This window comes from Agelaius tricolor, unplaced genomic scaffold, assembly GCF_023055355.1.
Source record: "Agelaius tricolor isolate 1412-34295 unplaced genomic scaffold, bAgeTri1.0.p SCAF_1, whole genome shotgun sequence".
In the NCBI taxonomy this organism is placed as follows: Eukaryota; Metazoa; Chordata; class Aves; order Passeriformes; family Icteridae; genus Agelaius; species Agelaius tricolor.
Window position 1 is genome coordinate 14,081,846 of NW_027269261.1, and position 27,662 is coordinate 14,109,507.

Genomic DNA, 27,662 nt, shown 5'->3' on the forward strand with positions numbered 1-27,662 from the left:
AAGAGCAGGATGCATTTGTAAGGCAGTTGTGAGAGTCTCCTCTCCCCCACCCTCCACCCTCTGTGTTAGCCAGGGGGATCCTGGGGCCTTGCTGTCTGTCTCCACCCTCGGGGACCTGGGGAAGCACTGCTGTGCTTTGGCTGTGGCCTGCCTCTCTTGGGGCTGCTTATTTCTTTTTGAAGAGCTTGCGGAAGGAGCTCCGGAACCCCCCCTTGGGCTCGTGCCGCGGGTTGTGGTCGCTGAAGGATGTTTGCTCATTGTCATCCTTCTGGCAGAACCTGGTGTTGTCTTCTGCATGGAGCTCCTAAAAGGGAAAAGACAATTTAACCAGCATTTGCAACCTCACATTCTTGTTCCCTTCTCTCTCTTTCTATTTCTCTGTCTGTGCTAGGAGGGACCTGGTGGGTGAGGAGGTGCTGACAAGGCTGGGAAGCAACACTGGTACCTCTGCAGAGAGCCTGTTCCTGGCTCTAGGGCTGAGGCAGTGACAGAGGAATAGAAGGATAAGCATTGTTAGAGGGAACTGGAGCCTTTCTTGCTAAGCTTTTTGTTTAGGAGAAGCTCATTAGCTCCTTTTGCCAGTGAGAAAGCAAGCCAGCTTGGGCAGTTGGAAGAACTTCCCACCTTCTCCTTTCTCCCTTAGACCAGGGAGGCATCAGGCTTTGGAGCAGTGATGAAATGTGAAAAACTCTATTACAGGCTCTGCTGCTGCATGGTTTTATATCTCTGGGGCAAAAGGACACACACCTTGTGGTAAATGTGCCACTAAAAGAGCTGTCCCTCCTTCGGGAGAGTGCCAAGCTCCTCTCAGCAAGACTGGACAAGACCCTTTTCTCCAATGCTGCCCACCACTGCCATGGTGATTTCCTTTGCACTGGGGGGAGAACATGTCCTGCAGTTCTGGACAAGCTCCACATCTGCACCCTGCTGTGGGCCATAGTTCTGTGCAGGTGAGTGCCAAAGAGCTCATTGTCCCCTTTCTCTGGAGTGCCTGTGTCCCCATGGCTATTCCCTCTGCCTCATCTCCCCTGTTCAACCTTCTACCACCTCCTTCACTCACTAGGCTTTCTTTTTCTTTTCTTTTGAAGTTTCCTTGCTGCCTTTTCAGTCAGGCTGTTGGAAGCTATCTCCCATCATCATCTGCAACTACAGCCTCATATCCAAGCACCTCAGAGCACCCTTGGCCTCTACTTCCGTGGCTGTGACAGCCCGAGGCTGTCTCTGAACAGTCACTGCAAGCTACAGAAACATTGCTCCTGCAGGACCTGGTGTCCCTGAAGGGTTACAGTGCTGCTTGCCATGCCCCATCTGAGGGACATAGTTGTGGGCTCTGACTGTTCTCACACAGAGTTTGGCATAGGTCTGTACAATCCAGGCAAAAAATACAGGTGAAACAAAACCTGTGGACCAGATCCCTGCTGGCGTAAATGGGCTGAGCTTGGCCAAGTCATGCTGGTTTACACTGGCATGACTTATCCAGCACTTACCCAGCACTCCTCACAGCAGATGGAAAGGCACCTGTTTAACTGGGTGCCAACCACAGCACTAATTTTGAACAGCTTTGTGTAAACTTTGTGACCTGCTCAGAACATTCACCTTGAGGGGGGGAATCTCAGTGACAGTGGAGACACACAAGAGGCTACCTTGTCTCAAAGGTGTTCTAGCTCAGCCAGCTGTGCACCTCAACCCGTGCTTGTCCCTGCGGAAGATGTGTGTGAAAACGAGCAGTTGAGGTCTTGGAATGTGTGGGCTTGAAAGCTGTTTTGGCATGTTCTACTCTAACTGTATCTCACATCTTTCTCCTGCTGCTGCTGCACCACCATGTGCCATTTTTTTTTTTTCCTCCTCCTATTTAAGCCTCCTTACTTCCAAAAAGCTCGGTTTTTCACCCGCTCCTCTCTGTGGGGGGAAGTAGCTCCTTTGGGAGCTTCGGGATGAGGCTGAGATCATGTGAGGCTGAACATTCCTGTCCTGCTTCTGCTGCAGACGGCTCCCACTGCTGCTCCGTGTGCTGTAGAGTCTGGTGCTCACGCCCTCCGCGCTGCGTGGCAGCTCCTTCAGGGACCTGCTCAGCTGCTTCCCTTTGCTGTGGAACATCTCACGCTTGTAGGTGCTGCTGCTCACGGGAGTGCAGCTCTTAGGCAGTGGCTGCAAGGCATGGTCTGTCCTCTCCGGTTCTGAGGTGAAGTTCACAGGCCTAAGGAAGCAAATATCCAAGCTGGACTCGGAAGAGGCCGGGGAGCAGTTCTCAAAGAGAGCAAGGTTTTGGAAGGTGTCATCTTCGTAAGGGCCTGGCATGGTGAAAACCTCCCCAGGGTAGTCAAACTCTTCGTAGCTTGGTGCAAAGTTCCTGGCATCCTGCAGCAGCTCCACGGAGGTTCTGATGGCTCTCTCGGTGTTCCCCACCGCGTCAGCCGGCGGCGCTTCGTACTCCATTTCAGGGATGGATTGCAAGGGGGCTGTCAAGGCCTTGAGTTCCTGCTCTGTCAGCTGAGAGGAGGCAAGGATGTTCTCTGGCCTCTCGTGTTTTCTGCTTTCCATCTCCCAGTCAGGGGGCTTTACAGCCTGGATGTTCTCCATCACTGTTGGCTGCGGTTTCTTCATCTGCGGCATCAAATGCCTTAGAAATAAAAAACAAAGCAAAACAAAAAAACAGACAGAAGTGGAATACTAAAGGATGACAGAGACAGCATGATAAATTCCCCCCACCCCTCCACTCCCCCAGCCCTCTTGTGTTGATTTTATGGCCAAAAGGTACTCTCCTGTCTTGGAGAACAGTAACAGGTGTTTCTTACAGAAATGGCCTGGCTGGTTAGGAGGAGTAAACTTGGAAAGACAGAACTGCTTATCCAGTAGCTTTGTCTGACTTTTGTATTTTACAGCATGAAATGAATAGAAACTGAGATGAGAAGCCAACTGCTCTATCTCTCTCCTGCTCATCTGCATTTTATATTCTAACTTTTCTTCTCTCTCTGTAATGTAGGAGCTGTGCCTCACTTTCCTGTGGTCTGGTTGTCTTTACCCCTTGGGTAAAGTGACTCTGTCCCCAAAATGTGTCAGGAGTACTTGGAGGGCTCCTACCCTCCATGTGTTCCAGCTGAGTCTTTAGCTCAGGATGAATTTGGGGGTGATGCCAGCTGAGGCTACCAAGGTGGAGGCCTGGAGAAATCTGTGTGTGAGAGGAGGGAGATTGGCTTGGGCAGTGTGGGGAGAAGGAGGCTAAGGACTGATCTATAACACAGCTAACAGAGGAGCTCTGGGAATGATGCAGCCAAACTCTTGTTAGTATCAAATGAGCAAAGAAAGCACAATAGCCACAAATTGCCAGCATAAGAATAAAGGTAAGTCTAGAGTGTTTCTCTGATCATCATCTCATTTGGCACCTGTCAGGCTGGAAATGGCCAAAGGGGAACCATATGAGGAGTGGCTGAGGACACTTGGTCTGTTCAGCCTGGAGGAGACTGAGGGGAGACCTCATTGCAGTTTGCAGCTTCCTCATGAGGGACAGCAGAGGGGCAGACATGGATCTCTTCTCTCTGGTGACCAGTGACAGGACCTGAGGGAATGGCTTAGAGTTGTGTCAGGGGAGGTTTAGGTTGGATATTAGGAAAAGTTTCTTCACCCAGGGGGTGGTTGGGCACTGAACAGGCTCCCCAGGGCAGTGGTCACAGCAACAGCCTGACAGAGTTCAAGAGGTGTTTGCACAAAGCTCTCAGGCACACTGTGTGACTCTTGAGGATGGTTCTGTGTAGGGCCATGAGTTGGACTCAATGATTCTTGTCCTTTACAACTAGAATATTTTGTGATTCTGTGAAGATTTCCAGGTGTTACCAGTAGCCCTGTCTGTCTTAGTCTTGTGTCTTTTTGAACCCATTTTGTACTTGTATCTTGTGATAGCGAATCACATCATTCCATTATGTGCTGTGTGGAAAAGTATTTTTTTTCCCTGCTCTGAGACCTTGGTCCTGTTTCCCAGCTCTTGTAATGTTAACAGTGAATAATGCAGAGTGTTATTATGCACACCACTGTCAGGCCTAAACCAATTCATGTCCTCCCTCATGTACTGCCTTAGCAGGCAGCCCTGGCTAGAGCTCTGAAACATCCCCTCCTTGTAAACCACACAGCAGGGGATAGCAGGATGGAGCCAGCCCTCCATCTCTCTTTCCATATACAGGGAGTGGTTTTGGAAATTACAGCCTGTAGCTGCCTGGTGTCACTGGCATGGGGTGGGTGAGGAGAGAATTTTCAGCCTACTTTGAAAGCTGCCCACAAGGACCACAGGCTTACGGGGTGGTTGTGCCAGAGGAAGGTGCTGCTGGGAATGACTGGATGGCCTCTTCAGTGTGGATCCCACTGTCCCGCATTGATGCTGCACTGGGTGTTGGAGAAACCTCCTGGCTTGTGCACTGGGAGGTGAGACCTTTGTACAGCTTCACCAGGGATGACCTGAGGGAGGAGAAATCCATCGTCGGGCTAAGAAATAAGGCAGGGAATGAGCACGAGCGTGTAGAATCACAGAAAACAGGACTGGGAGGGACCTTAATATTCCTGTTCCCAACCCAAGGAAGAGCCTGTTCCACCTATTCTGCTCCAGCCAGCAGGGCATCCTGCTTTCTGTGGTTTCTTAACACCTCTCCTGATTGCAGTCCCTCCCCAGCAATCTGCTCCAGCCCTTTACCACTCTCCATACTTGGAAGCTTCCCTTGAAATTGATCTTGTCCTACTCCTCAGATAAATCATCACAAAGAGCAAAGGCAACCAGATTCTGATTTTTACTAAAAGCCTTAATTTCAATGAACTGTTCTGAACTGCAACTTGAGAATCTACATTCAGGGTAATTTCTGTCATAGTTCAACTCAAACAGGTTATGGGAGGCTTTTGTTTCTCCTACTTCCTCCCCCAGAAAAATAAAATAACATCATTCTTTTGGAGTCTCAGTCCATAAGGGAAACAGTCCTCACCCTCAGCAGGGCCTGGAGCTGCCAGTGCTAAATCCCCATGTGTTTTCCCACTTGGGAGTGACTTTGCCACCAGCTTAAGGAATCAAATGATTCCATGAAACATGTGGCTGCTTAATTTAGAAGGATTTAGAAGTGATTTTTCTTTTGCTCTCAGAGTTAAGCAGAAGGGCCCACCCCAAATCTGACCTCAGTTTGGAGGGCAAATGCCAATAGTGGTTCTTCTCCAGCATTCAGATGCAAAGGGCTTTGTTTTATTTCAACAGAGCAATGTGCCTGTTGATCTTGCCTGGACCTAAACCCCCTGTTTGCCAGGCTTCCCCCACCCCTCCTTTCCCTGGTGACAGAGAGAATGAGCTGATGTTGTGCTTACTTCTTCAGCTTTTTCCTCTTCTGTATCAGCAGATCTTCATTGCACTGGAAGAGGAGGCTGTAGTGTGAGATGAAAACGCGGAGGCGCTGCACGCACACCAGCAGCAGGTAATAGTCAGGGTGCTCTTGCTCCGTGAACTTCAGGACATTCTGAGGCACAGAGGAGAGCAGGCTGTTTGGAGGCTGTCCTGACCCTTTCTGGGGAGAAGGCACTATTGGAACCATGGATTAGCGCTCTGGAGTGCTCATGGCAGTGCCCTGGGGAGCTTTGCTAGGCACCCTGAGTTTCTGAGGGATTTGGATGGGGACTGCCTCCCACTAGCCCAGTGCAAATGCAGAAGGAACCACTGTAAATGTAATCACAAGATGTGTGGGTGATGCAATGGTCGAGTTTAGCTTAGGGGGAATAAACCAGTGGTTTGATTTTCTAGGGCTTGCTTTCTGTATATTTGCCTTGTCTGAAATGTTCCAGTACAATTCAGATAAGCCTTCTGTGAACCAGAACTCCTTTTATCAGCCATCTCTCTGTAGGATAGGTTGTTGGGCCCTAGGAGCCCTCTCAGATGTGTCCCATCCCATCTCTGGCCTCCTGTTTTCCCAGAGCAGCAGACAGCAGAGCCTTTGGCTTCCCAGGGGACAAAAGCTGTTTCTGTCAGGCCAACTGGAGAAACTGGCAAGTATAAGTAAGCCTCATGTGAAAAAGATGAAACTTAACCTATTGTTAGCTGGCTTTCCCTTTAAAAGTTTTGTTGGTTTTTTTTTCTTCAAAGAACCCACTGGGTTTGTCAGGACCCTGTACCTGTACAGGCCCAAATACCAGCTCTGAGTTAAAAGTCATCTGATGTGATTAGAGTTCAAAGCACAGTTTCCATCCTGGGGCCCTACCTGTAGATGAATAAGGTATTCAGGGATTCGCTGGACTATATGAAAGAACAGAATGTAGAGATCAGACTTGATTTCTTCTTCTACCTGAAATAGAGAAAGTGACTTAAGAGTCTTTTCCACCCATAAAACACATCTCCTTCTCGATGGTTCTGTGGTTTAATGAGTAGTTGTGCTGTAAGGAGTTACAACAGTCACAGGGGCACACCAGGCATTTAGGTTGGGAATTATCTACTAGAGACACTCAGCCTAATAAAGTAGGGGGGCACGTTGAAAGTGCACTAGTTAAGTTTCAGTGAAATCCCAAGAAGACACTGTTGCTCAGAATGAAGTTCTTAGTTTAGGCTCAAATTAATTGAACAAAATGAGATTGACTTCTAAATTAAAATATATTGGAAGCAAGCAAATGGGGTTAGGTTACTGCACTTTAAACTACCTTTATATTTCAGTTTCTAAGTTTAAACCAAGAATCCAGACCCAAATAGATGAAGCTGAAAGTGAAGACTCTTTTCTCTATAAAGGACTCAATCCCTCTGTTTGGATGAGTGCTCCATTTTCCAGGAGACCGTTCCTGGAGAAGGTCTGGATAGCACCTGCATGGGCAAGCTTTTGGGAGGTTTAATCTGAGACATTGTTTCATGGCACAGCAGAAAAGCTGCTTTGATTTCAGACAGTGAGGAAGGTGTTAAAGCTGCCTTTTGTAAGTGCCAGTCAGCCACGGCAACCTCCAGGAAACAGGACAAGTGGATTGGCAGGAGAGTCCTATCATGGGCAGGCATAACAGGAGAGATCCAGGCTTGCATGTTGCCTTGCATGTGCTGGGAAGCAGGCAGGAAGTTTACCTCCTTCAGGATCACCACGTGGATCAGAGAGATGCATTCTGGCAGGTCCCTCAGGTAAGCAACGTAGTAGTCCAGAAAATTATTCTTACAAAAGAGAAGAACACACAAACTTAATTGAGATTTTTGGTCACAGAGCCAACCAAACTGTTAATTCCCCACCATCACTGCTGGAAGGTCACCAATGCAGAGCTGCTGTTTCATTCCTTCAGGGCTTGGAACTTGTCAGGAAAGTCTGTTTTACAAAATGTGTTCAGCTGTTGAGCACAGTGTATAAAGCTTTACTGCAGGTGCAGAGGGGTAGAGAGGCTCTTATCTAAGATTCTTAAAATTTATAAAGTATCAGATGAGTTTTTACACATCCCTGCTGCTCACCAGGGCAACAGAAGTGAATGCAAGAAATCATGTGGGCCTGTGCCTGCCCACCTGCTTGTCAGAACTCTGAGCAAGGTGTACTGGGGCGCAGGGGAGCATCAGAACCCCTCTTTTTTCACACCCTCACTGGAAATACAGCCATTCAAGCTGTCAAGGCTCACCTGTGGCTCCTGCAAGCAGGTCTGGGTCTCATGTAGTTTATGGAGCTGTGCTATGGGGCTGCTTGCCCACAGGTGCATCTGGCATGTGGGATCCCTGAACACCAGAGGGGCTGCCACGGCCCAGGACTGTGCTCCAAGGGGGTTTCTCAAAGGCCTTGCCCTTCAGACCACAGCTGCACAACACAGCCCCTCTGTTTAAGGTGTCTTGGTCCACCTGCACCTCAATAAAATGTAATGAAACATGACAGAAGATTCTGGAGAGGTCTTTAACATACCTCATCATTTGTCAGCTTCAGGAAGATGTCTCCTAGGATCCCTTGTCGTGGCCAGCTCAGGACTCTCTCCTGGAGAGCGTGCAGTAAATCCACGTGCTGCTGCACCAGGAACCGCAAAGAGTTGGGGAAAAAGCTGATGGGAGACCAAATCAGACTGGTTACACAGAGCAAAACCTCATCCCTAATAAGTGAAATCTGCTGAGGTGAGCGGGCATTCCTGAGTGCTCAGCACAGCCTTGCACGTATAATATTGACTGCACTATTATTGCTACAATAGCACAGGTGTTACTGACTCCTGTAGCTGGCGCCCTGGCCGCATTGAGGGATCCTGTTTTGGCTGCTGTGTACACACAAATACCCTCTCCAGCTGGCCATTAATAAAGGGTTTTGAAAGCTCCTTAGGCTTTCCTTGCAATGCATTGAGTAGCTGACCAGAATTAGCAGCACTAAAAAGCCCCAGGCAATGCTGCAGTGGCTGATGATGCAGGACCATGGCCCTGAGCCATCCCACTGAGAGCTTGGAGGAGAGCTCCACAGCTTTCTGTGTTGTCCCATTTGTCAGGCCCTTTCACAAGGCAACCCACTGATGCAGAGCTGGTCAAAATGTGCTACTGCTTTTCTGCCACTTCATGTTGATTTCACCCAGAATCAGAAAGATTGTGGACAAGATGCAAGAGACAGGTAGGAATGTCTTTAATGACTGCAAAAACCTCCCAGTGCCTCCAGTTTTCAACTAGAAATAAACTAAGTGTTCAAAGATTTCTGTGTGGATGTAAGAAAAGTTTATGAGGTGATAATGCAGAAGTAATATTGACTGAAGCAAACTCTCCAAAAGACAGAGAGCACATTACATCAAATACCTTCTCTCTTTGGTGCTTCTTTTCACATCTGGCCCTTGCAGTGTGGCCTTGATCTTCAGGATGAGGGAAAGGTTGATGACATACTTCCTTTCTGACTCCAGCAGCTCCAAGGCGATGTTCTGCCTTTTGGCTTCCAGAAGATAAGGGTTAAGTTTAAAAATAAGAAAATACTGACCTCAAGGACAGCTGCATGTTAGACTGGTGAGGGGATCATGAAAGGAGAAACTTGTTTAAAAATTATATCAATGCCTCATCTTTTTCTGTCTTCTTTACTGAAAATGTAAAACTTCACCCTGATGCTACAGCATGCCCCAGCCATGACCAGTGCCTCAGTTTGCTAAGAAAGCTCCAAAGCAGATGTATTTCCCCGTATGAATACAAAATTTTTCTAAGAATAACAAAACAAGCAATCAAAGGCAAAACAACTCATATTAGGGTTTCTCATCCTGAAGAAACCCTGCAGAATAAGCAGTTGTATTTTTCACCCACTTAAGCACCTACTCTGCTGCAATCCCATCAGTACTCTGAACCTGACAAGTCTTGGAAAGGAGAAGGGCTGTCCTGGGTACAGAGTGGTTCTGTCAGTCACACAGCCCTACAGATATTCCAGAGGTCTTGGAGTGTGAGGCCCTGAGAGATTACCCCCAGCAACAGAAACTGGCCTGTGTGTCTCCCTCCATGGATGCTGGTCACCAGCCAGCTCACACCAGCTTTGAGCCTCCCTAGCCAGAGTTTTCTACTCCTTACCAGCCAAAGAGGGTTCACATATTATGTTGTCTGCTGAGCTGTATCTGCTTTGGCCCATGTCTTTCCCTCTCTCTGGTTGCTCTTTGGAAATGTATTCATCTCCCCAGTCTTTGGTGTCCTTGGGCTGCTTCCATACTGTTGATGGCAGATGCATTTTCGACTGTCCCTCTGTTGCCAGGGAAGGCTTGAGGCTGTCTTCTGTCTCTATGGCTGCTCCTGCAATGACAGACAGCTCTATGGACTCTGACATCTCAGCATCTCTCGGACAGGTTATGCTGCAACAAGCAGCTAAGCTGTGTTCCCATCCACTTGAAGCACTGGAAGGTGAATTTGGAGCATTCTTTGTGCTTCACAAGGGCTGTAGCCTTGTAGAATTAATTAACAAAGGAAGTGCAGTTGGTAAGTTCTTCAGCAGAACAAGGTTTGCACTCTTCCAGCGTTTATTTTCAAGCCAAATAAGGTCCAAAATTAGACATATGTTAGAGAAGCAGACACATCTTCTCTTCCCAAGTGGGAAAAGTGGTGCTCTCACTATTCTTTGTCACATCAAGAAGCTTCAATTCTTCCTTTCTGCAAAAGCACATAGAATCTAAGAAAGCAACAGCAGAAATGCTTTCTCTGCCAAATCCTTCACAGTGACCACCAGAGACACTTCAGGGACACAGGTTTGCCCTCATATCTCAACTGCAAGTAGGAAAATGGAGGTACAGGGCAGAGTGGAAGACATCCCTGTGAAATGCCTTCCCTGAAAGCATTTCTTCAGGGCAGTAAAGCAAGCAATCTAATTGAATCATTGTCCTGCTGTCTTTTGATGCTTGATATTTTATTACCTGGGCCTGCTATGACTTTCACACCTCCTTCTCCCATGGGCATGATCCTGGTGTCAGACACTGTTGAAGAACAAAGGGAACTTTAGCAACAGAAGGCAACTGTAGAGCTTGCTTCTTCCTGCCAAGCCCTGTCAGTAGGGTAAAATCCTCCAGTCTTTCACAGTTTTGCTATGAAAACACCCCTGTTGGACTCTCCTGTAAGGAGGATCTTTTCTGCTGGGCTCTTGTCACAAGTCTGTGTTTCAGTAGCCCCTGCAGACAGATAATGTGGGGTCCCTGCTGTGCTCAGTGCTGTGTGACTGCAGAGGAATGTGAGCAGTCTTGGCTGCTCCTGGCATGTAGGTGCAGATTGGTAGACAGTACTCCACCAGAACAAAGAGGATGGAGACCTGACACAGAGACAGGGCTGATATTTTGAGTAGAAAGGAACTTACTGAAGAGGAATGAGACTGGAAAGAAAGGAGCAGTGGGAGAAGTGGGTGAGAAAGGTGGTTGTGCAGGAGGGGTGTGAGGGAGAGGGCTGACATGCCACCTCAGAGCATAGGGCAGAGAAGGGCCACAACTGTTAGGAGGTTCTGAGCAAAAGAGAGTAGAAAACAGCACATGGTTTTCATCTAATCTCTGCCTTTGTTGACATTTTAAATGAATATGTTTTTATTATCTTCCTATCTGAACAGCAAGAGAGTGACCCAGCTTAGACCTCCAGACTTAATTATTATATAATGAAAGGCTCTGGTCCATCTCCTTTTCTTTGATTCCAACTTCCAAGTGTTTGGCAGTTGACAGTGTTTTCTTCATCAAAGTGGGATCCTCCTTCCTGTGCCCTGCTCCCTCACACAGAAACAAAACCAGGATTTTTATCAAGAGCCCCCATTTGGTTCTGTATCAGTGCCACTGGCACTACAGGAATGAAGATCCAGCCTGTATCCCTCTCCTTGGAGGAGGCAAGAAATGGCTGTTGAGACAGTGTTTGCAAAGCAAATACTTCCTGAACCCAGGTTATCCCAGTGATCTTTTTCTGGGTTTTTTTTCTTGAGGAAGGCACTGCATTTGCCTACTCTGTTTCCTACCTTTTTCATAAGTCACGTTGTGTAAAAGACTTGTAAAATCTTCATTGATCAGCACAGGTTCTGGGAGGTTGATGGATCGAAACGGGCTGCCCTGGAGAGGTGTTGGCACTGTCTGTGACCCGTGGTCATCCTTCTGTGCTCTCCTGTACAAACACAAAGAATGAGGTGCTTGGAAAGTCTGAATGCTACAGGTAAAGCTCCTACACTACATTTGTGGCCTACACTGTCAGAAATAGGACAACTCTAGCAGAGACCAGGAAAGGAGCTGGCTTTGATGGAATTGGCAGTTCATGAACAATGTTCTGGAAATAACTTCCACTGGCTACAGGAGAAGGTTATTTCAGATCTATTATTTTGCAGAGCATATTTCATCTAATTAAATAGCTTAATTAGCTGAGGGGCTAGCCTAGATTTGCAAAGTGTTTGCATCAAGGCAGCTGTATAGACTCATGATCAAAACTCTCTTTTCAGAAGGGGGCTAATTAGGACCAAGCTGCTTCATCACAGCATCAGTGTGAGAACGTTCTCTGACTGCTCAGAGGTGAAAAGGCTGGTGACAGGAAAGCAGGGCAGGACTGCACCATCAGGAGCCCATGGAGTCCTGCAAGCTTAGAAGGGGAAATTGCAGTGCTGTTGTCTGAATGGTGGAGGCTTCTGTCTTTCAACAGCCCCAGCATGTCTTTAGTGGGTCTCAGTTCCACCAGGCCCTGGTTCTCCAAGGAGCTGCCGGGAGCTGTTTTGCTGTTGGAATCACAGTGAGGTGTTAGCATTTTTCTTTTGTCTTTGCTCTGTGAGGTGTATGTCTAGGAGTCTGGGGTGAACTGTAGCATTTCTGGTCATAAACAGGGTTGATACACACATCCAGCCAGGAAAAAAATTAAGAAATTATGCTATACAGAAAGGAACAAAATGGACACCACTGCTAATTAGCGTTTTCAGGACCCTGGAGTTTGGGTCCTTACTTAGCTTTCATTTTCCGTGATTCCCGCCGCTTCTCTTGCTGCAGCTGCTCAATTTTCTGTTGCATTTCCTCCTGCTTGGCACTGATTTCTTCAATCATTGACTTTGCATCGCTGAGCTCCTCCTGAGAAACAGGCAAAAGCACAGCATTCCCAGGGTGCCCATCAGCCCTACGTGGCACAGCTCTGAGTGCTGGCTGGTGTGCACAGAAGGGGCTGCAGGGTGCTCTGGGGAGTGGCTCTGTGATTAGACACTGTTCCTTTGCAAGTGTGGCGATCCTTAATTCTACAGGCCACTCACCCAAGCCAGTGTGGTGCCACATGATCAAGGCACTGGTGGGAGATGAGACTCATCCACCACCAGCTGAAAGCACTGGGAAGACTCCTGCCCTTAATGGCATTTGGAGGTGGGCCTTAGGGAGCACATTTCCCTCTGCAGTTTTCCAGCATGTGTATTCACACGTTGCACCTGCTTCAGATCCCAGTGTGAGCACTCACATGTATAAGCTTTTGCCTATCAGGCCATGGATCTGCCCTTTTAGCCTGGTTTTCTAAGGAAATGAGGCCCTCCATATCCTCCCTGTCCATCCTCCCTCAAGCAGTTTCAGCCAAGCCTTACTCAGATGTAGAGCTCTGATGCATGAAGTTCCTGCAGGTTCCATGAGCAGCAGGATTGAGGAAAAATACTCAAGAGTTTCATGTAAATCAAAGGACTTCCCCCAAGTAAGGAGGTGACTTCACTGGGATCTCAGTGTTTGAATAGCCAACATGGGCATAAGGCAGAGGGAGAGCAGCCTTTGCTCCTCCTGTTGCTTGCATAATTCTTTGTATCTGCATTTTAAATCCCCTTTTCCCCTATGACAATGTCCTGGGTAGCCCTGTGTCTGGTTGCTCTGAAACCTCTCCCATATGCCCTTGCCCTTTTTGTTGTCTTCCTTGCTCATCTGGCACTGAGGGCTCCTTTTGCCTGGTGCCATCTGTTTCCCTGTCACAGGGTTAGTAATGGGCCTTTTCAGTAAGCAGCCCTCTTTAGCTTCACAAGATTTTATTGACTCAGCAAACCCCCCTGGGGAAAATTTGCAATAAAAACTATAAAAGAGTTCCTCTGCCTGCCTCACCATCCAGTTTCTGCATGGAGACACTGGCTGGTCTAAAGTGTACATCAAGCCTTCTTGCTAGGCTGTGTCTCCAGCCCTTTGTCTTTATCCTCTTGGGCCAGATCAAACCAGGCTGTACTTCCTCCCAGCCATGTGGAAATGCGACTTCAAAAGGCTTTAGGGTTTTGTGTTAATTTGCTGCTCCCCAGTGGCTTTGGTTCCTGCAGGAAATGCAGGAGACCTGACCCAGGGAGAGGTGTGGGACAGTGGCCCAGCAGTAGCCTGTGAGCAGGCCATAAACCCATGGCATGTGCAGCCCAGAGCAAGGGCTGCTTTGTGCCCAGGTAAGTCTTAGCATTGCCTCATGGCTAGTCAAGAAGGCTAAATAGGCCAGAGTGTGGGATACTTGTGAGTTGGAGCAGTGAAGGGAGACCCAAAGCCAAAGGAAGTACCCCAGGTGTATCCAAAACAATTGCTCACTTATTTTCTTTGCAAACAGGGAGCACTGATGGAGGCAGGGGAATGCTTCCCTCTGCCAGCCAAGCTCACGTGGAATGCATGCAGTTCCCCACAGGTCACACTCCTACCTTGAACGTGTTGAGGGAATTCTTCATCTCAGCCACCTTCTCTTCCATGGCACAGCGGCAGCTCTTGACCTTCTCTTCCAGGGCATACTCTCCATGCTGGATGCGTGACAGCTCCTGCATTGCTTCTGTGAAACCCGCCTTCAGCTCAGAGGCCAATGCCTGCAACTACAGCAACCACAAACAGCTGGGTTCAGTCCCTCCTCCCAGGCTCAGGTGTTTGTGTCCCCGAGGGTCACAAAGGCTGGGTGTAACCCATCCTGTAAGGTGCTGTCCTCTTTCTCCTCCTCCTTTCATGGCTGGGAAACATGGGGAGAGGTTTGGCCCCTGCTGCAGCCTCGGTACAGAGTAGGAGGTGTTTGTCTTGGGCAATCAATGTGCCCTTTTTTCAGAACTTGTTTTAAAAACTTTTTTGAGTTTTTCCAGGCTCCCTGGCAGTTTGCAGCCTGTCAGCCTGTAGTAGGAGAGGACAGCCTGAAACATGCCAAGAAGGTTTGCAATAACAGCAGCCAGATTATTAATCTCCAAAGCAGCTGAGCAATCAAGAACGTGTCTGGTTTTGAGCAAGTCCTCCTCCCACATGTGCTCGTGGGGCTGGTACTCTCCCCACACAGGTCTAACCCCTCGCTCTCCAAGGGCTGTGGAGAAGCTCTGTCCTTTGCCACAGGCCCTTTCCATGGAAGGAGGCAGCTCTAACTTGTGCTGGGGGAGGAACAGGAGGTTTTCCCCTGGCATACAGTGACACTGTGCCCACTCTCTCTGTTTTCTGTCCCTAGAGGCCCTGGTGCTCACCACCTAAGCTGGAGGCAGCCAGTGATAGCTGGGTGAAGCAGGAGATGGACTGGGGCAAGCCAGGCTGGCAGAGCAAGCAGACAAGGCAGGTGTGGAGGTGGGCAGTGAGGGGGATCAGCAGCTGGCACAGAGCTAAGCAGGGAATTCCCTCCTGGGAGCAGCTCGGGCTGGTGAGCCTGACTCTGCCCCAGTGCTGTGAGCGAGGCTCGTGCTGCCTGCACAAAGCCCACAGCAAGGTCGCGGCCCAAGGCGCTTCGGCACAGAGGTTTTTACCTTTACAACAGAAATGCGGCCTAACATCTGGTTATAAACTGAGTCCAAAACGGGAGCACTGCTGGTAAGCGGAGAGCCACCCCGGGAACTCAGGCGCTTGAGTCCTGCAAATGGAGCAGAGATGGCTTCCGATACCTCGGGGCAATGGCACGCACCAGCCTCCTCTGGTCAAGGCTGGCAGTGTCTTTCCAGAGGATGTCTGCCTGCCATCCCCAGCACTCACCCCACAGCCCCCACTCTGAGCTGCCTGGACACACATTTCCAGAGTGCCTGGGTAGGAGGAGCAGGACTGACAGGAACCACAGGCACTGGGACAGTGCAGAGGGGAGCAGGAGGCTGAGGACATCTTCCTCCATCAGGATGAAGCCCTGAGTCCCCAAGCCAGCTGGAGTTCCAGACTCCTTGGATGAACACTTTCCCCCACCCCTCCTGGCCACAGTGTCACCCTGTGACCTGTGAATTTAGCCTGAAGGGTTAGAGGGGGTGCTTAGGGCAGACAATGACCACACTGCTTCTGATATCTCAGCCCAGATGGTCATGGCATCATCAGACATCCTAAAATATGTGCCTGGAGAAGGGGGAGGGAGGGTTATAAAGTACTGTGACTGTGCAAAATGTTAATATTCCCATCCTTGCTCGCAGGTGCTTGACAGACTTTCCCCCTGAGCTGACATGGCCAAGGCACAGTCTGTCTGCCAGCCTGCATCAGGGCTGGGCATCACACACTGCCCTCCAAGTGACAAGGGTTCATTTGCAAGATCTGTCCCTTCCAACTGGAATATCTATTCCATTCTAACCTATGCTATCCATTTTAGAGATCTGATTCAGGATGGAGATATCACAGCCCCAAGTCTTGCTAGCAGTGAAGCAGTCCTGGAGATAACATGGTCTGGGGAGAATAGCTGAGAATGAAATGGTTCTGCCCACAAGCCTGGTCATCTCCTTCTCAGATGCTTCCAGAAAGGGGGTAAACTACACAGATCCTTTGAAGGGTATAGGGATGGGAATTATTGCTGATCTTGAGGTTTCAGAGTAAGAAATGCTGCAAAGCATCAGCAAAAGTGGACCACTGCAGAAGGTTTGCTGTCCATGTGCACTGAAACACTCTATGAAAGCAGAGTTCAGCCAACATAAGGAAAGACTTGGATTAGAGCCTGGACGAAATATCCTCTGCATCTGAGAGCAGACAGTGACCTGTTATTTTGGTATTTGCTTTTGGCCAATCTCTGCTTTTGTGGTGACAGTGCTAGCTTAGTTTCTTTGTGTGTCCATCTCAGTGCTCCAGAGCCCAGCCTGAGTCTGCCCTGCCCCATATGTCCTTCCTCAGCCCCATGCAGCTTGCAGTGGCTGTTTCAGACACTGAAATGCATCCTTGTGTTCTGCTTGAGGGATGAATGCAGCCAGAAACACCAACCAGCCACAGAGCTTGTCTGATGGAACAAGAAGTGCTGAAACCCTGAGCAGGTCAGGGTTAGCATAGAGGGGAAATACATTCTTGTTGCATTGGATGCAGAGTTGATCCAAAATCAAGTGAAGTGGTACAGGAACAGCACATTATCTTTAAACTCTTGCCAAGCATGGTGTAGCTATGGATTTTAGTTTGAGCTCATTTCTAAAAGCAAGCTGTAGAAAACCATCCTTTAAATCCCATAAGCTGTTAAAACAGATGGAAGCCATTGAGGTATCAGGCCCTGCCCATGTCTTGGCCAAGTGACAGGGCTCTGTCTCCACAGGGATGGCCTATGCCTACAGGACCAGAGAGGTACTTCACAGGTTTGTGACCCTCTGGAAAGTCAAGCCAACTCTGTGTTTCTAAAGTTTCTAAGTGCAACACATACCAAAAAAGACAGATTGTGTAATACAGCAACAGTTAAACCGTAATGTGTTGCCCTGGCTCACTTATTCATGGAACTAAAGATGTAATTTAACATTTAAGTTGTGGAATTTAAGAAACAATAACTTAAATTGAACTAATGCCTAGAGGATAAATGAATCTGCACAGTCACAGGGAGTCCTTCAAACCTGTCCAACAACTGTTCAAAAAAAGCATTTAGGCATCTAAATAATTTAGTACCAGGTACAGATTTCAGCGCCCATCTGGCTTTGGACGGTGGCCCTCAAACCTGACAAAGCAGAGCAGTGAGGGATCCAGTGCCATGTGTCTGTAGGTATGTCTTTCTTGGGCCCCATGCCTCCTATTTCACCTGTTGCCCTGATGTTTTTCAGCTCTGTGTGGAAAAATCATGCTGTTCACAAAGGGTGCACAGGACTGATGCTGCTTCCTGGAGCCAAGGCAGCAAAACTGCAGAGTCTCCCCCCTCTCTCTTGGTGGGTGCCAGCAATTTGAGACATTAGTAAAAGATAACAACAGTCCTTGCAGCCTAAAGATTTGTTCAGGCTTTGAGGCAGCCCAGGGAGGATGGTTCTGCACAGCAGATGGGGATGGTTTATGGAAGGAAGGAGTGGGATGGAAAGAGGGCAGCAGAGCCTTGGTGAGCTGGGTCACTATCCTGGCTGCCACTGAAAGGATAAGAGGGAGCCCTGCCTTCTCTGAGTAGCTGTGTCCCCACAGGTTCCCCCAGCACTGGCCAGGCTGTCCAGGGCCCTGTCTCCACAGGGATGGCCATTTGCACCCGTGGCAGCTGCCTCAGTCCTACACTAGAACAGGACCTTCTGTCTGGGACCTTGAGCTGGAGCCTGTTAAAAGCAGTAGAAAACAGGCTCATGATAAAGAAATACTGCACAGAACAATTCTGCTGTTATAAATATATCCTTGAAAAGAGCAGAACATTCTCTGGCCCTGAAGGAGTACTGTCTGTGGTGCTTCCCCAGCTTATCTACTGTCCATCCCTGCACATCTTTTGGGGCTGCTCTGAAGAAGTAAATAGACACTGTGTCTCTCAAAGGAGGGCTGCCTGAGGACACTGCTTGAAACCAATCTGGCACAAAGTCCAGTGTTTGACACAAGCCCTGGATCTGATTTTTCTGAGTTGTATGATGCATGCTTTTACCAGGAAACAACTAATTTTTAGAACAGCTACTAACTCCTGTGCTTAAGGGCAGCACTCCTACAGCCAAGCATTAGGAAGGCTTGCAGTGCCTCACAGCAGGAAAGCAGCAGAGCTGCAGTCATTTACAGTGGTAAAGAAGCTGGTCCTAGGAGTATATCCAGCATATATATTCCTAGGCAAGGATGGTAGGCATACAGTCAGAGCAGCAGAGAAAGTACAGAAGAGAAGGATGACTTAAAGGGAGCTACAAGTACCCATCAGCCCTTGTTCCACATCTGTGCAGTCCCTTTTGGTAACTGCATCATCCACAGGGCCTTTGCTGAAGCAGAAGGGAGGAGCCAGCTGGTGACTGACATGTAAGGACTCATGAAGGTACCCATGTGTCAGCTGGAAAACAACATGTGTGCTTGGTGTTTCCAGCACACAGTCCATGTGCATGCTGGATGCACTGTGCTGGACCCCTGGAGCTGTCTGGATGGGAAAAGAGGATGAGATGACAGAAGTGCTGGGTAGCTCATGGAAAGCAGTGCCTTCTCCACTTGCCATGGTGCACTTGCAAGCAATTATGGACATAAGTGTTGCAATGGTGACAAGGGAGGTCTCAAATAGTCTGGATTTCCACTTCAGGGGTATGTTTCCTCTCTCAGATTACAGTTCCATATTGAACCAGACCAGGGATTAAAGTGCTTAAAACATTTCCTTCAGACTGGAAATGAGTAGGAAACATCACTGTGGAAAGGCTGAAACTGCATCTTACAGGATGGATATTCCTTGGGCTGTGGTCATAGACAATCTTACAGCATCTGTGGTGTCCAATAGCAGCAAAAGTGTTAGCCCAAAGACAAGGCAGAGTTCAGGAGGAACTGATCACCAGGGTTTCTAGCTGGGAGGCCAGACAAAGACATGCAGAAAGACTCAACACTCTGGCTGCTCTGGATTAACAGGCAAGAGCACTCCATGGTCTGAGGAGCTGGGAGGCTGCCAGGATAACCCAAAGCCCCACAGAAGGCTTGGGCCCCAGCTGCATAAGACACCCCTGCCCCATGTCAGTCAACAGATCGTTGCTCCTGGGACAGTTCATCAGGTTTGCTGAAAGCTCATCAAAGCTCAGTCATGAAATCTCCCCCAGCCCAGTGAATTGACATTCTCTAGTTGGTGCTAATGATGTCAGTTGCTTAATTAGCTGAGCTCACAAATCACCTGTCTAAATACAACTGGTTGTGAGCAGAGAAATTTTACTGAAAGGTTTTTTAAGATGAGGCCCAAGATGTATGATATTTATTCATGCAGTGTGCACATTTTGGTTGCCATGTTTCTTGTAAATGCCTACATTTTTCCTTCAACTTAATTTAGCTTTTAACTACTGTTTATATATTAGTAACTCTTTAAACTCTTGGAGTTATTTAGGGCATTTTGCTCATCTTTACCTGGGAAATCTGTGTTGCAGGGGTACTCACAGGCACACTTTCAGTCCCTCCTGTGGGAATAAAGAACTTCAGTCAATTAAAATGACTTATAATGGCTGCTATTAATAACTGGAACAGAGGGTTTGAAGTCCCTCTTGAGGAACAAATCAGTTTTAAAGGACTCAAGTCTCACTTTAGGAGGTCTGAACACCATATCGTTTGTAAAAGAAACTGCAATTATAAAATAGGAATGACTCACCTAAATTCAGATGTTAAATTCACCTTATTTGCTGTCCTTTGTCTGGCCAGAGTTGATCCATGCAAGGAAGTAAGAAAGCTTGTATGTGCAATTAGGACTAAATTGCTCCCTGTGAAGTGTAGTTCTGTGTACCAGCCTTAGGTAACACTTTTTTTTGTCCTAAAACATTACTGATCTGTTCTCTGCTGAAAGAGTCAATTTTGTCCTCTACTATATCTGTACATATTTCTATTACCTCCACAAAAGGCAAAATACCTTGTCTGTATATTTTAAGTTTTATGTTGTCAAAATACAATCCAAGCAGTAATGATGTCTTTTCTAACCTCCCAAAATTACACCTTTTCATTGGTTTTGTCATCCCTGGGGGTTTGTGGTATGGTGATCTCAGCTGATCTTAACATTGCAGCTTAACATTGCTGAAACAGACTTAGCTGATGGAGGAGATTATACCTATTTTGCAGAAGTGTTTGGGACACTGCAGAGACATTATCTCTAGGCATTAATCCTAGAATCATGGAATCATTTGAGTTGGAAGGGACCTTTTTAAGGCCATGTAGTCCAAATGTCTTGTGCAGAAACCTTCAGTTGTCCAACAGAAATCACCTCTGGCTGTGCTCCATTTGAGGCAATTGCAGTCCAATGGCCTTGGTGTTATTCCCTCCATCAGGCTCCCTGGCTGGATCTCACTCCCAGAAAACACCATGCTACTCTGTTCCTCGTTCCCCTTGGGAATGCCACTTCAGGAGATGGGTTTCCTCTTGCCTCCAAGGATTTGCCTCACTCATCTCTGCTGTTAAGTCACAGACACTACCAGTAACCCCATGCCCAACTCCAGGGGAAGCCAAGCTCCTTCTTTCCATGCTGGCTACAGGTGCTTGGGGCTTTTCCAACCTGGGCCTTTAAGACCAGGGAAATGCAGTCCTGCAGAGGCTGGAAAATCATGCAGGGAGGACTCTGCACAGTCAGCCAGTGGAAAGTTGAAGCCTGGAAGTCAGAGCTGTACAAGGCATAGCTCCATTCTGATTTTCTTTACCCCTGAGGGGGAATGTGGGTTACCAGCAAGGACACCTATGAAATGGCCCTGTTCTGGTCTCTAGGATTTGTCCTGATTCAGAGGAACTTCCCCCATTAATTGCAGAGCAAATTCCCCCATGAATTGCAGAAGGGAGAGGCAGAGAGGCTGTGTGCTCCTCTCTGCCCATGTGCCACTTCCTGCCTGTGCTAGTGGCTCTCTCAGCTGTGGGGTTGAGTAGCTGGGTCAGACACTGAGCCTCTGGGGAATATCCTCTCATGCTCCCTCCTAGGGAAAACAATAAGCAGCAGGCTGACTGGGAGAAGAGACTATGACTGCAAACTGCCAGCTGTTTGGGGTCAGAACTCATCAGCCAGCCTGCACCAAGTCCCACATTTCAATTTTTAAACTACAGGTTGTTTTCATCTTCAGCTTTGGCCTTTCTTGTTCTTTTTTTTTTTTTCCAGATTTTCTCTGCAACCACATGAATTAGGAAGTGATCTTTGGCCAGAAGTTTGTCCTGATGCCTGGAGCTGGGGCTGTGTGTACAGTGACTCTCCTGAATCATGGAAACTGAGGCCCATGCAAGGTCTGTTGGGCTCTTGCTGGGGGATAGTAAGGACTGACTCAAAGAGAGCAAGAGGACAAGTTTCTGAATTAATAGTACAACACAAGCCAGGTGCTGGGAGGACAAAGAGAAGGTGTTTTTACAACATGGGTGAGTGTATTGAGAGCTCTGTGAAGGACTGGAGGTGTCAGGTAGAAGCATAGCACAGCAAAGAAGAGCCTCCTCAAATTTTCTTTGGATGTCTTGCAATCTGATACATAACACAGAGGGCCTGAGCCATGTCCTGCAGAGATCTGTAGGGATCTTTCATGTGGATTTGATTGTGCATCAGTCTGTAATGTCCTTGGATTTACTAAAAGTGAGGAACTGCTCCTGAGTGAGACCAGAATTGGAGAGAGGATCACTGCTGCTGTGACTTTACTGCCTCCTTTGCCATGAGCACTCTCTGAATGTACCCAGTCAAAACCCAGATCATTTCTATAAAGTCACTGCAAAGAGCTGAAGCAGAGGAGGCTCCTCACAGTCTCACTGTGGGAAACAAGGGACTTTGTGCATCTCCCAGTTTCTGCAGTGAACATCTGCAGCCCATGAGGGCATAACAATTAATTGGAAAAAATCCCTGAGATAATTTCCTTTTCAGCCTGCTGTAGTGTAAAGGCCTAGGTACATAGACCTAATTTCATCAAATTAGAATAATCATAATAATAATAGAGAAATTAACTTTTCTGATAACTATGCCATGCATAGTGGCAGCACCAAGCACCTTTTAAGAGGGAAAGAGGTGGTCCAGTCTCTCTCCTGAGCTGACAGCTGTGGACACTCCTAGAGCTGCTCCCCCTGCTCACAGTTCCAAGAGTTCCTCACCATATGGACACAGTGCCTCTGAGGTGGCAAGGCAAAGCACAATGCAAGGGCTTTGGGGTGGAAAGCAAGTACCACATTCCTCTGAAAGAAATCAGTAACCACTAAAACCCTGGATTTGAGCTTTTCAGACTTTCTAGAATGCAGCCAACCTTAGCAAGGACTGATTGCATGCAAGCAATGTGGCCTGGATACATCTTGGTGCTTGCAAGATTGGGATTGGTGCAGATATCTGTGTTGTGGCACCGATAAGAACAAGAACCCCTCTCTACAAAGCACATGGGGGACAGAAGCAGATCCTCATCACAGCACCCTCATGTAAAACACAGATTTGGACAGCCAGAAGTCTCTCTACATCCTAAGGCAGAAATGGGGCACGAGGCAAGAAAAGGAATGACTTCCCACATTGGACATTACATATGCCACAGGAGTATTTCCAGAGAGTAGAGGGAGATGGTTCTAAAATAAATAAAAATGCCAACCCCCAGATATTTCTAAGAACTGAAAGTACTGAACATTTGCCCACAGCTGCCATGGTTGAGAGGTACTCTCAAGGCCTGGCTGGTGGCCAGCAGACAGCTCCTATGAGAGCATGTTTCTCTCTTGCTGCCTTTCATTCTAGCAAGAAGTGAAATAAGAGGATGCTTTACCTTCGTGTTTGTTTGTGTCCATGGCTGCTATGGGGTGTGCGTCCTCGCAGGGACTGCTGTCCTCACTCGGGAGGGCTCTGGCTGGTCACTGGGAACATCCCATGGCTTAGAGCTGCCCACATGTGAGCCCTGGGCTGGGTCAGCTCATCTGAACCCTGAGTGCAGAAAGATGCAGAAAGGGTTTATTGAGCAGAGCTGCTCAAAGTTCAGACAACAGAGAAAGGAGGAGGGATTTGAGAGAGAATGAAGCATCCTAAAGATCTGTTTGGCTTCACAGCGCCTCCACAGAGTGGATGCTGGTACAAACACTTCCCTCCTAGCCCAAAGCCATTTGTGCTTCCATGGAAAGGTGACTAAAAGGTTCTATGAAGTCCCACAGAGACTGTTTTCTCAGCAAGATACTTCCTGTATGAACACTGAATCAAAATATGCTCTAGTTTGAACAGCACATGAACACCTTGCACGGGTGTTCTGCATCCAAGGTCAGCTTTTTGCTAGGCAACCAGTCACCCAAAATCTGCTTGAGACCTGTGTTAGGGCCACAGAAGTACTGCCTTCAGAATGCTGCTGCACAGTTCTGCCAGCACTTTAGGAGCACTTGTCCTGCTGTACCTGCTCTCTCTGTCCACAGCCTCCCTGACTGGGAGGCACAGGAGTGCTGCAAGGCACCTCGATGTGCAGAGGTGTGGCCTCTGTGGGAACCAGGGACAACAGGGCTGTCCCAATGATGCTGTGCCCAAGCCAATCCCATGGTAAAAAAAAAATAAATTCTTTTTTGGTATTAGGTATTCCAGAGAATGACAAGACTGCGAGTTGTTTTTAATGTAGCTAAATCTCTCTAGAAGTTTTGAGGACAAGGTATTTAAGTGTGTGAGCAAAACAGACTTATAAATTCAACTTCACTAGCAAAGTTGTTAAAACTTTGCTCCCAATTTAAATTAGTCAGCACCACAGAAAATTCCTGAGACTGGGCTGTTGAACTAGGACCAGTGTGCTTAATAGAGAACTGTTAAGTTCTGTTAGATTAAAAATTCAGAAACTGTTAGTTTTAAAATTCAGAATTGCTTTTGCAATGCTGGGGGAAGAGGAACAAGTTGGAAAGACAAAACAGATATGTAAGAAACATGAACCTCTTCTGTTTTCGCTGAAAACAAATCAGCATTTTGCTGGAAATTAATTGATCTCGTTTTTGCATATTTTTGCCTATTCTATTAAGGACATGTTTAAGCACAGTCTGTGTCCTCTGCAGAGCTCAGGAGTGAGTCTTTGAAACTGGGACACCGGGGATGCCACCATCCCCTCCTGCTCCAGGCAAACCAGGAGTTTTGCTATCTGACTGCACTGCAAAGTAGGTTGACCTTGGTTAAGTGGGTCCAGAAAATCTTATCTATTTTACCAGAGTAACTGTGTGTCCTCTATCTGCAGCCTGCAATTTCCTGAGTTACCCCTTGGTTCTTTGTTATGTTAAATAATTGCATTAACATTGGCTACTTCCAGGATTTAGTTCCACTGCTGTACTTGGTGAATATGTAACATTGCCTCTCTCTCCCTGGTTCTACTGAATTGCTGAATATAAGAAGCAAAACTAACCAGTCCTTCCTCATCACTGGAACAGAACATGAGCCTTGCCCTGGTTTGCAGTGAAGGTTTGTCTTCTGTTCCCCCAGCTGTGGGTGGGGAAGCTGTTAAGATTGTCCTCACCAGGGACCAGGATTTCAGGGAGCCTGAGCTGGCTGAACAGTGTCTGGCTTGTGCCTAAAGGGTGCAAAAATGGGTTGGAGAATAAGATTGGTACTTAGCCCTAAGACCCTGGATGGGGGCTGCCTGGTCAAACCATGCCTGTGCTGGCAGTGGACAAGTGCTAAACTCACAACAGAATCAAGGTGAGCAGGAGCCCTTGTATGGCTCTAGTTCAGCTTCCTGCTCAAATCAAGAGTAATGTCAAACTTCCTCAGGACTCAGTCCAGCTCCAGTCTGAATAGTTCCCACACTGGAGTCCTCACAGCCTCTCTGGGCCCTCCAGTACCTTGAAGAAGAATATTTTTCCTTACATCCAGTCAGGGTTTCCCTTAGCTGCAGCTTGTACCCAGTGCCTTTCACTTCACCCAGTGCCTAACACTGCACCTCTGGGAAGATTCTGGACTCAATCTTTTCCAGCCCCCTTGAGGCAGTTAAAAGCTGGAGAGGATCCCCCCCTTCATGTTTTTGTCTCAGTCCTGAGCAAGTCCCTCCCTGTATATGATTCCCTGTGCACATCAGCAGCAAGTGCAAGCCCTCCATGAAGCTCCTTTCCTAAACCACTACCAGGCCTCCACCTGTGGCCAATCCAAGGTTTGTCTGACATGGCAGCCAGCACAGGGTAGTTCCCTCATCAGCAAGGAGATGTTACTGCTCCTCTGCAAGCTCCCCACTGGCCAGGCTCAGTACCCAGTCACAGGGAGCCATTCCCAGGTTGTCTTGGCCTCCCATTCAAGCCCAGGTCCCCTGCCTTAGGGACAAGAAATGGCAAAGACATGCTTGTTTCTTCAGAGCTGAGCACTAAAACTCATTTACACTCCTGCAGTTCTCATCTAGTCAGAATAATATCTCCAGAGCAAAGCCCAGAAATTAATTTGAAGGTGTTAAAGCCACCAGATCCCTCCATCATGGCAAAAAGATGTATTTTCCCCTTTTGTTTCTATCTCCCCTCCAGCAGCCAAATCTGCTGGAACCAAAGAACTTCTGCTGTTTGTGATTGCCATGCTGCTGGCCACTGGTGGCCAGCAAAGATCCCTGCCCTGGTGCCTTGCACGAGCAGCTGGCACTGCAGCCCCTCCTGCCCAGCACAGCAGCCAGCCTGTTAACAGAGCCTGGGCCAGCACCCACTTCCCATCAGATCCCTGAGGGAGACGGGATGGATGGATGGATGGCTGGATGGATGGATGGATGGATGGATGGATGGATGGATGGATGGATGGATGGATGGATGGATGAGGTCCCAGTGAGTTGTGCCCTTGAGGCAGCACAGGAGTGGGGTTCCTGCACAAGCCATGCACAGTGCAGAGAGGGGAGGCAGCTCCTGCAGCCTGAACTGCAACTGTGTGACCGTGCTCCCCCTCCCAGCGCTCCCCCCACATGGAATGGCACAGCTGGGGGAGAGAATCAGCTGTGCAGAGGATCACAGATCAAAAAGACTGAGGGATACACCAAGCTTCAGCATGCAAGCAGGCAGGGTTCAGTAAAGCATCCACAGCCTAGCTTGGAGCAGAATTGTTACTGTTCGTCTGGCTTCCTGCCTCATTCTGCTTCTGAAATCATGCCATGGGTAACAGTGCAGGAATCCATGTGCACTTTTGCTGCTTCAGTTATTAAGCATCCACAGTTTTCCTAAATAAATGCTTGGGATCTTCCTGGTGAGTGTCTCAGTGCTGCTGGCTGATCTTGCTGGCTGTTTTAAATATCCCACTTGGAGAACAACCCCCAGTCCTCTAAAGAGAACAAAAAATCAGTTATTTACTCTCATCACTCTTGCACTTTGTGTCCAACTAACTCTAATGCAGCTGTCATCCAAATAAGTCAATTCAGCATGACACTTCAATTTAGCTTGTAAATGGTGAGAGAAAAAAAAAAAAAAAAGCCTTTTTAACTATTTTAGAAACCTCACTATAAATGCAGCCTAACAAGATTGTCCAGCACACTAAGAAGCTAGATCTCCATTCAGAATCTTAGAAGAAATCAGCTAAAAATAACTGTGGACACTGAAGATGCAAAACACTTTAAAAAACCTTTTTTGTGCTGCACACACAATATAATTAGTTATGGCTCTAGCTTTATCCATAATATGAAAATGGCATCATTAACCCCACTCTTCATCCCAAGCCGAGTACATTTTAAACTTACCCCAGGCTAGTTGAAGATCCTTCAGCACTGCTGGTTGCTAGAGTTGGGAATTAGCACTGTGCAAGAAAGGAGAGAGAGAGAGAGGAGAGCAATGGTGGCTTGACGTTTCCCAGGATGGGACTGTCACATGCTAATCACTGATTTGAAATGCAAGCATAACAAAAACCTTCTAATTATATAATCTTCGGGTCACATCCTCATGTGCCCATGCAAAAACCAGGACTGTGCACTTGGAAGAAGGCGATGCAGAATTTCTGACTTTTTAATTAGCATAGCACAGGGCTGGGGAGGGAGGGAGGGCAAGGAGCCCTGGGAAGTGATGGCGGCGGGGCCATGTGGGGCCGTGCGCTGGCTGCTGTGGCCCTGCTGCTTTGCCAGGCCCAGAGGACCTTAAGGACCTCCTGTGGCATCCAAAAAAGACAGCCTCCAGTTGGGGACAGGGAAACGGGACCAGCTCCTCCCTGCCTGCTGACACCCTGGCTTTCCTAAGGGTGCCAGGGCCAAGAAGGCACAGGGGCCAAGGGCAAGGCTGCCAAAGTAGCCATGGCAGGAGAGCAGCAACACAAACCAGCACTTGAGTATTTTCTGTTTCTTGCTAGATGATGAAAAATTTTCTCTTGAGTAAAAATAAATAAGGGCTTGGAGGGTGGGGAGCAGCAGCCCTCCACACCTGCTCAATTTCTTCCCTAAGGGGAGGGCTCTTTGCCCCAAAGGGACCATGTGGAGAATGCAAGTAACCCAAGGGCAGGGCTGTCCGGCAGTGCTTGGGCCAGTCCACCGAGCTACTCTGAAGCATAAGAACAGGGAGACATAAAGGAGGAGGCACAGTAACAAAAGGCAGACTGATTTCTCCCTGAAAGACAAAGATCTGCTTCAAAGATACCCTCCAGGCAGAAAATGTGAAATGTGAAACTGCACAGCCTAAATCAGTATAATTGCTGT

The 27,662-nt window shown here is 48.0% G+C and overlaps 1 protein-coding gene across 2 annotated transcripts; it reads right to left on the reverse strand.

Moving 5' to 3' along the window:
* ARHGEF33 (Rho guanine nucleotide exchange factor 33) lies at positions 1–26,839 on the reverse strand. 2 transcript variants are annotated; one of them, XM_071423806.1, is made up of 16 exons: positions 26,721–26,839; positions 22,842–22,996; positions 19,513–19,562; positions 14,013–14,177; positions 12,332–12,453; positions 11,370–11,512; positions 10,300–10,359; positions 9,470–9,685; positions 8,723–8,852; positions 7,863–7,995; positions 7,055–7,138; positions 6,216–6,299; positions 5,332–5,480; positions 4,288–4,446; positions 1,867–2,620; positions 1–304 (listed from the first exon to the last, which is right to left on the reverse strand). In XM_071423806.1, the coding sequence occupies exons 2-16, from the start codon at positions 22,861–22,863 to the stop codon at positions 167–169; spliced, it is 2,409 nt and encodes an 802-aa protein (XP_071279907.1). In that variant the 5' UTR covers positions 22,864–22,996; positions 26,721–26,839; the 3' UTR covers positions 1–166. The 2 variants fall into 2 exon arrangements, with proteins under 2 accessions (XP_071279907.1, XP_071279916.1); XM_071423815.1 differs by lacking the exon at positions 19,513–19,562.
* Positions 26,840–27,662: the final 823 nt, after the last annotated feature.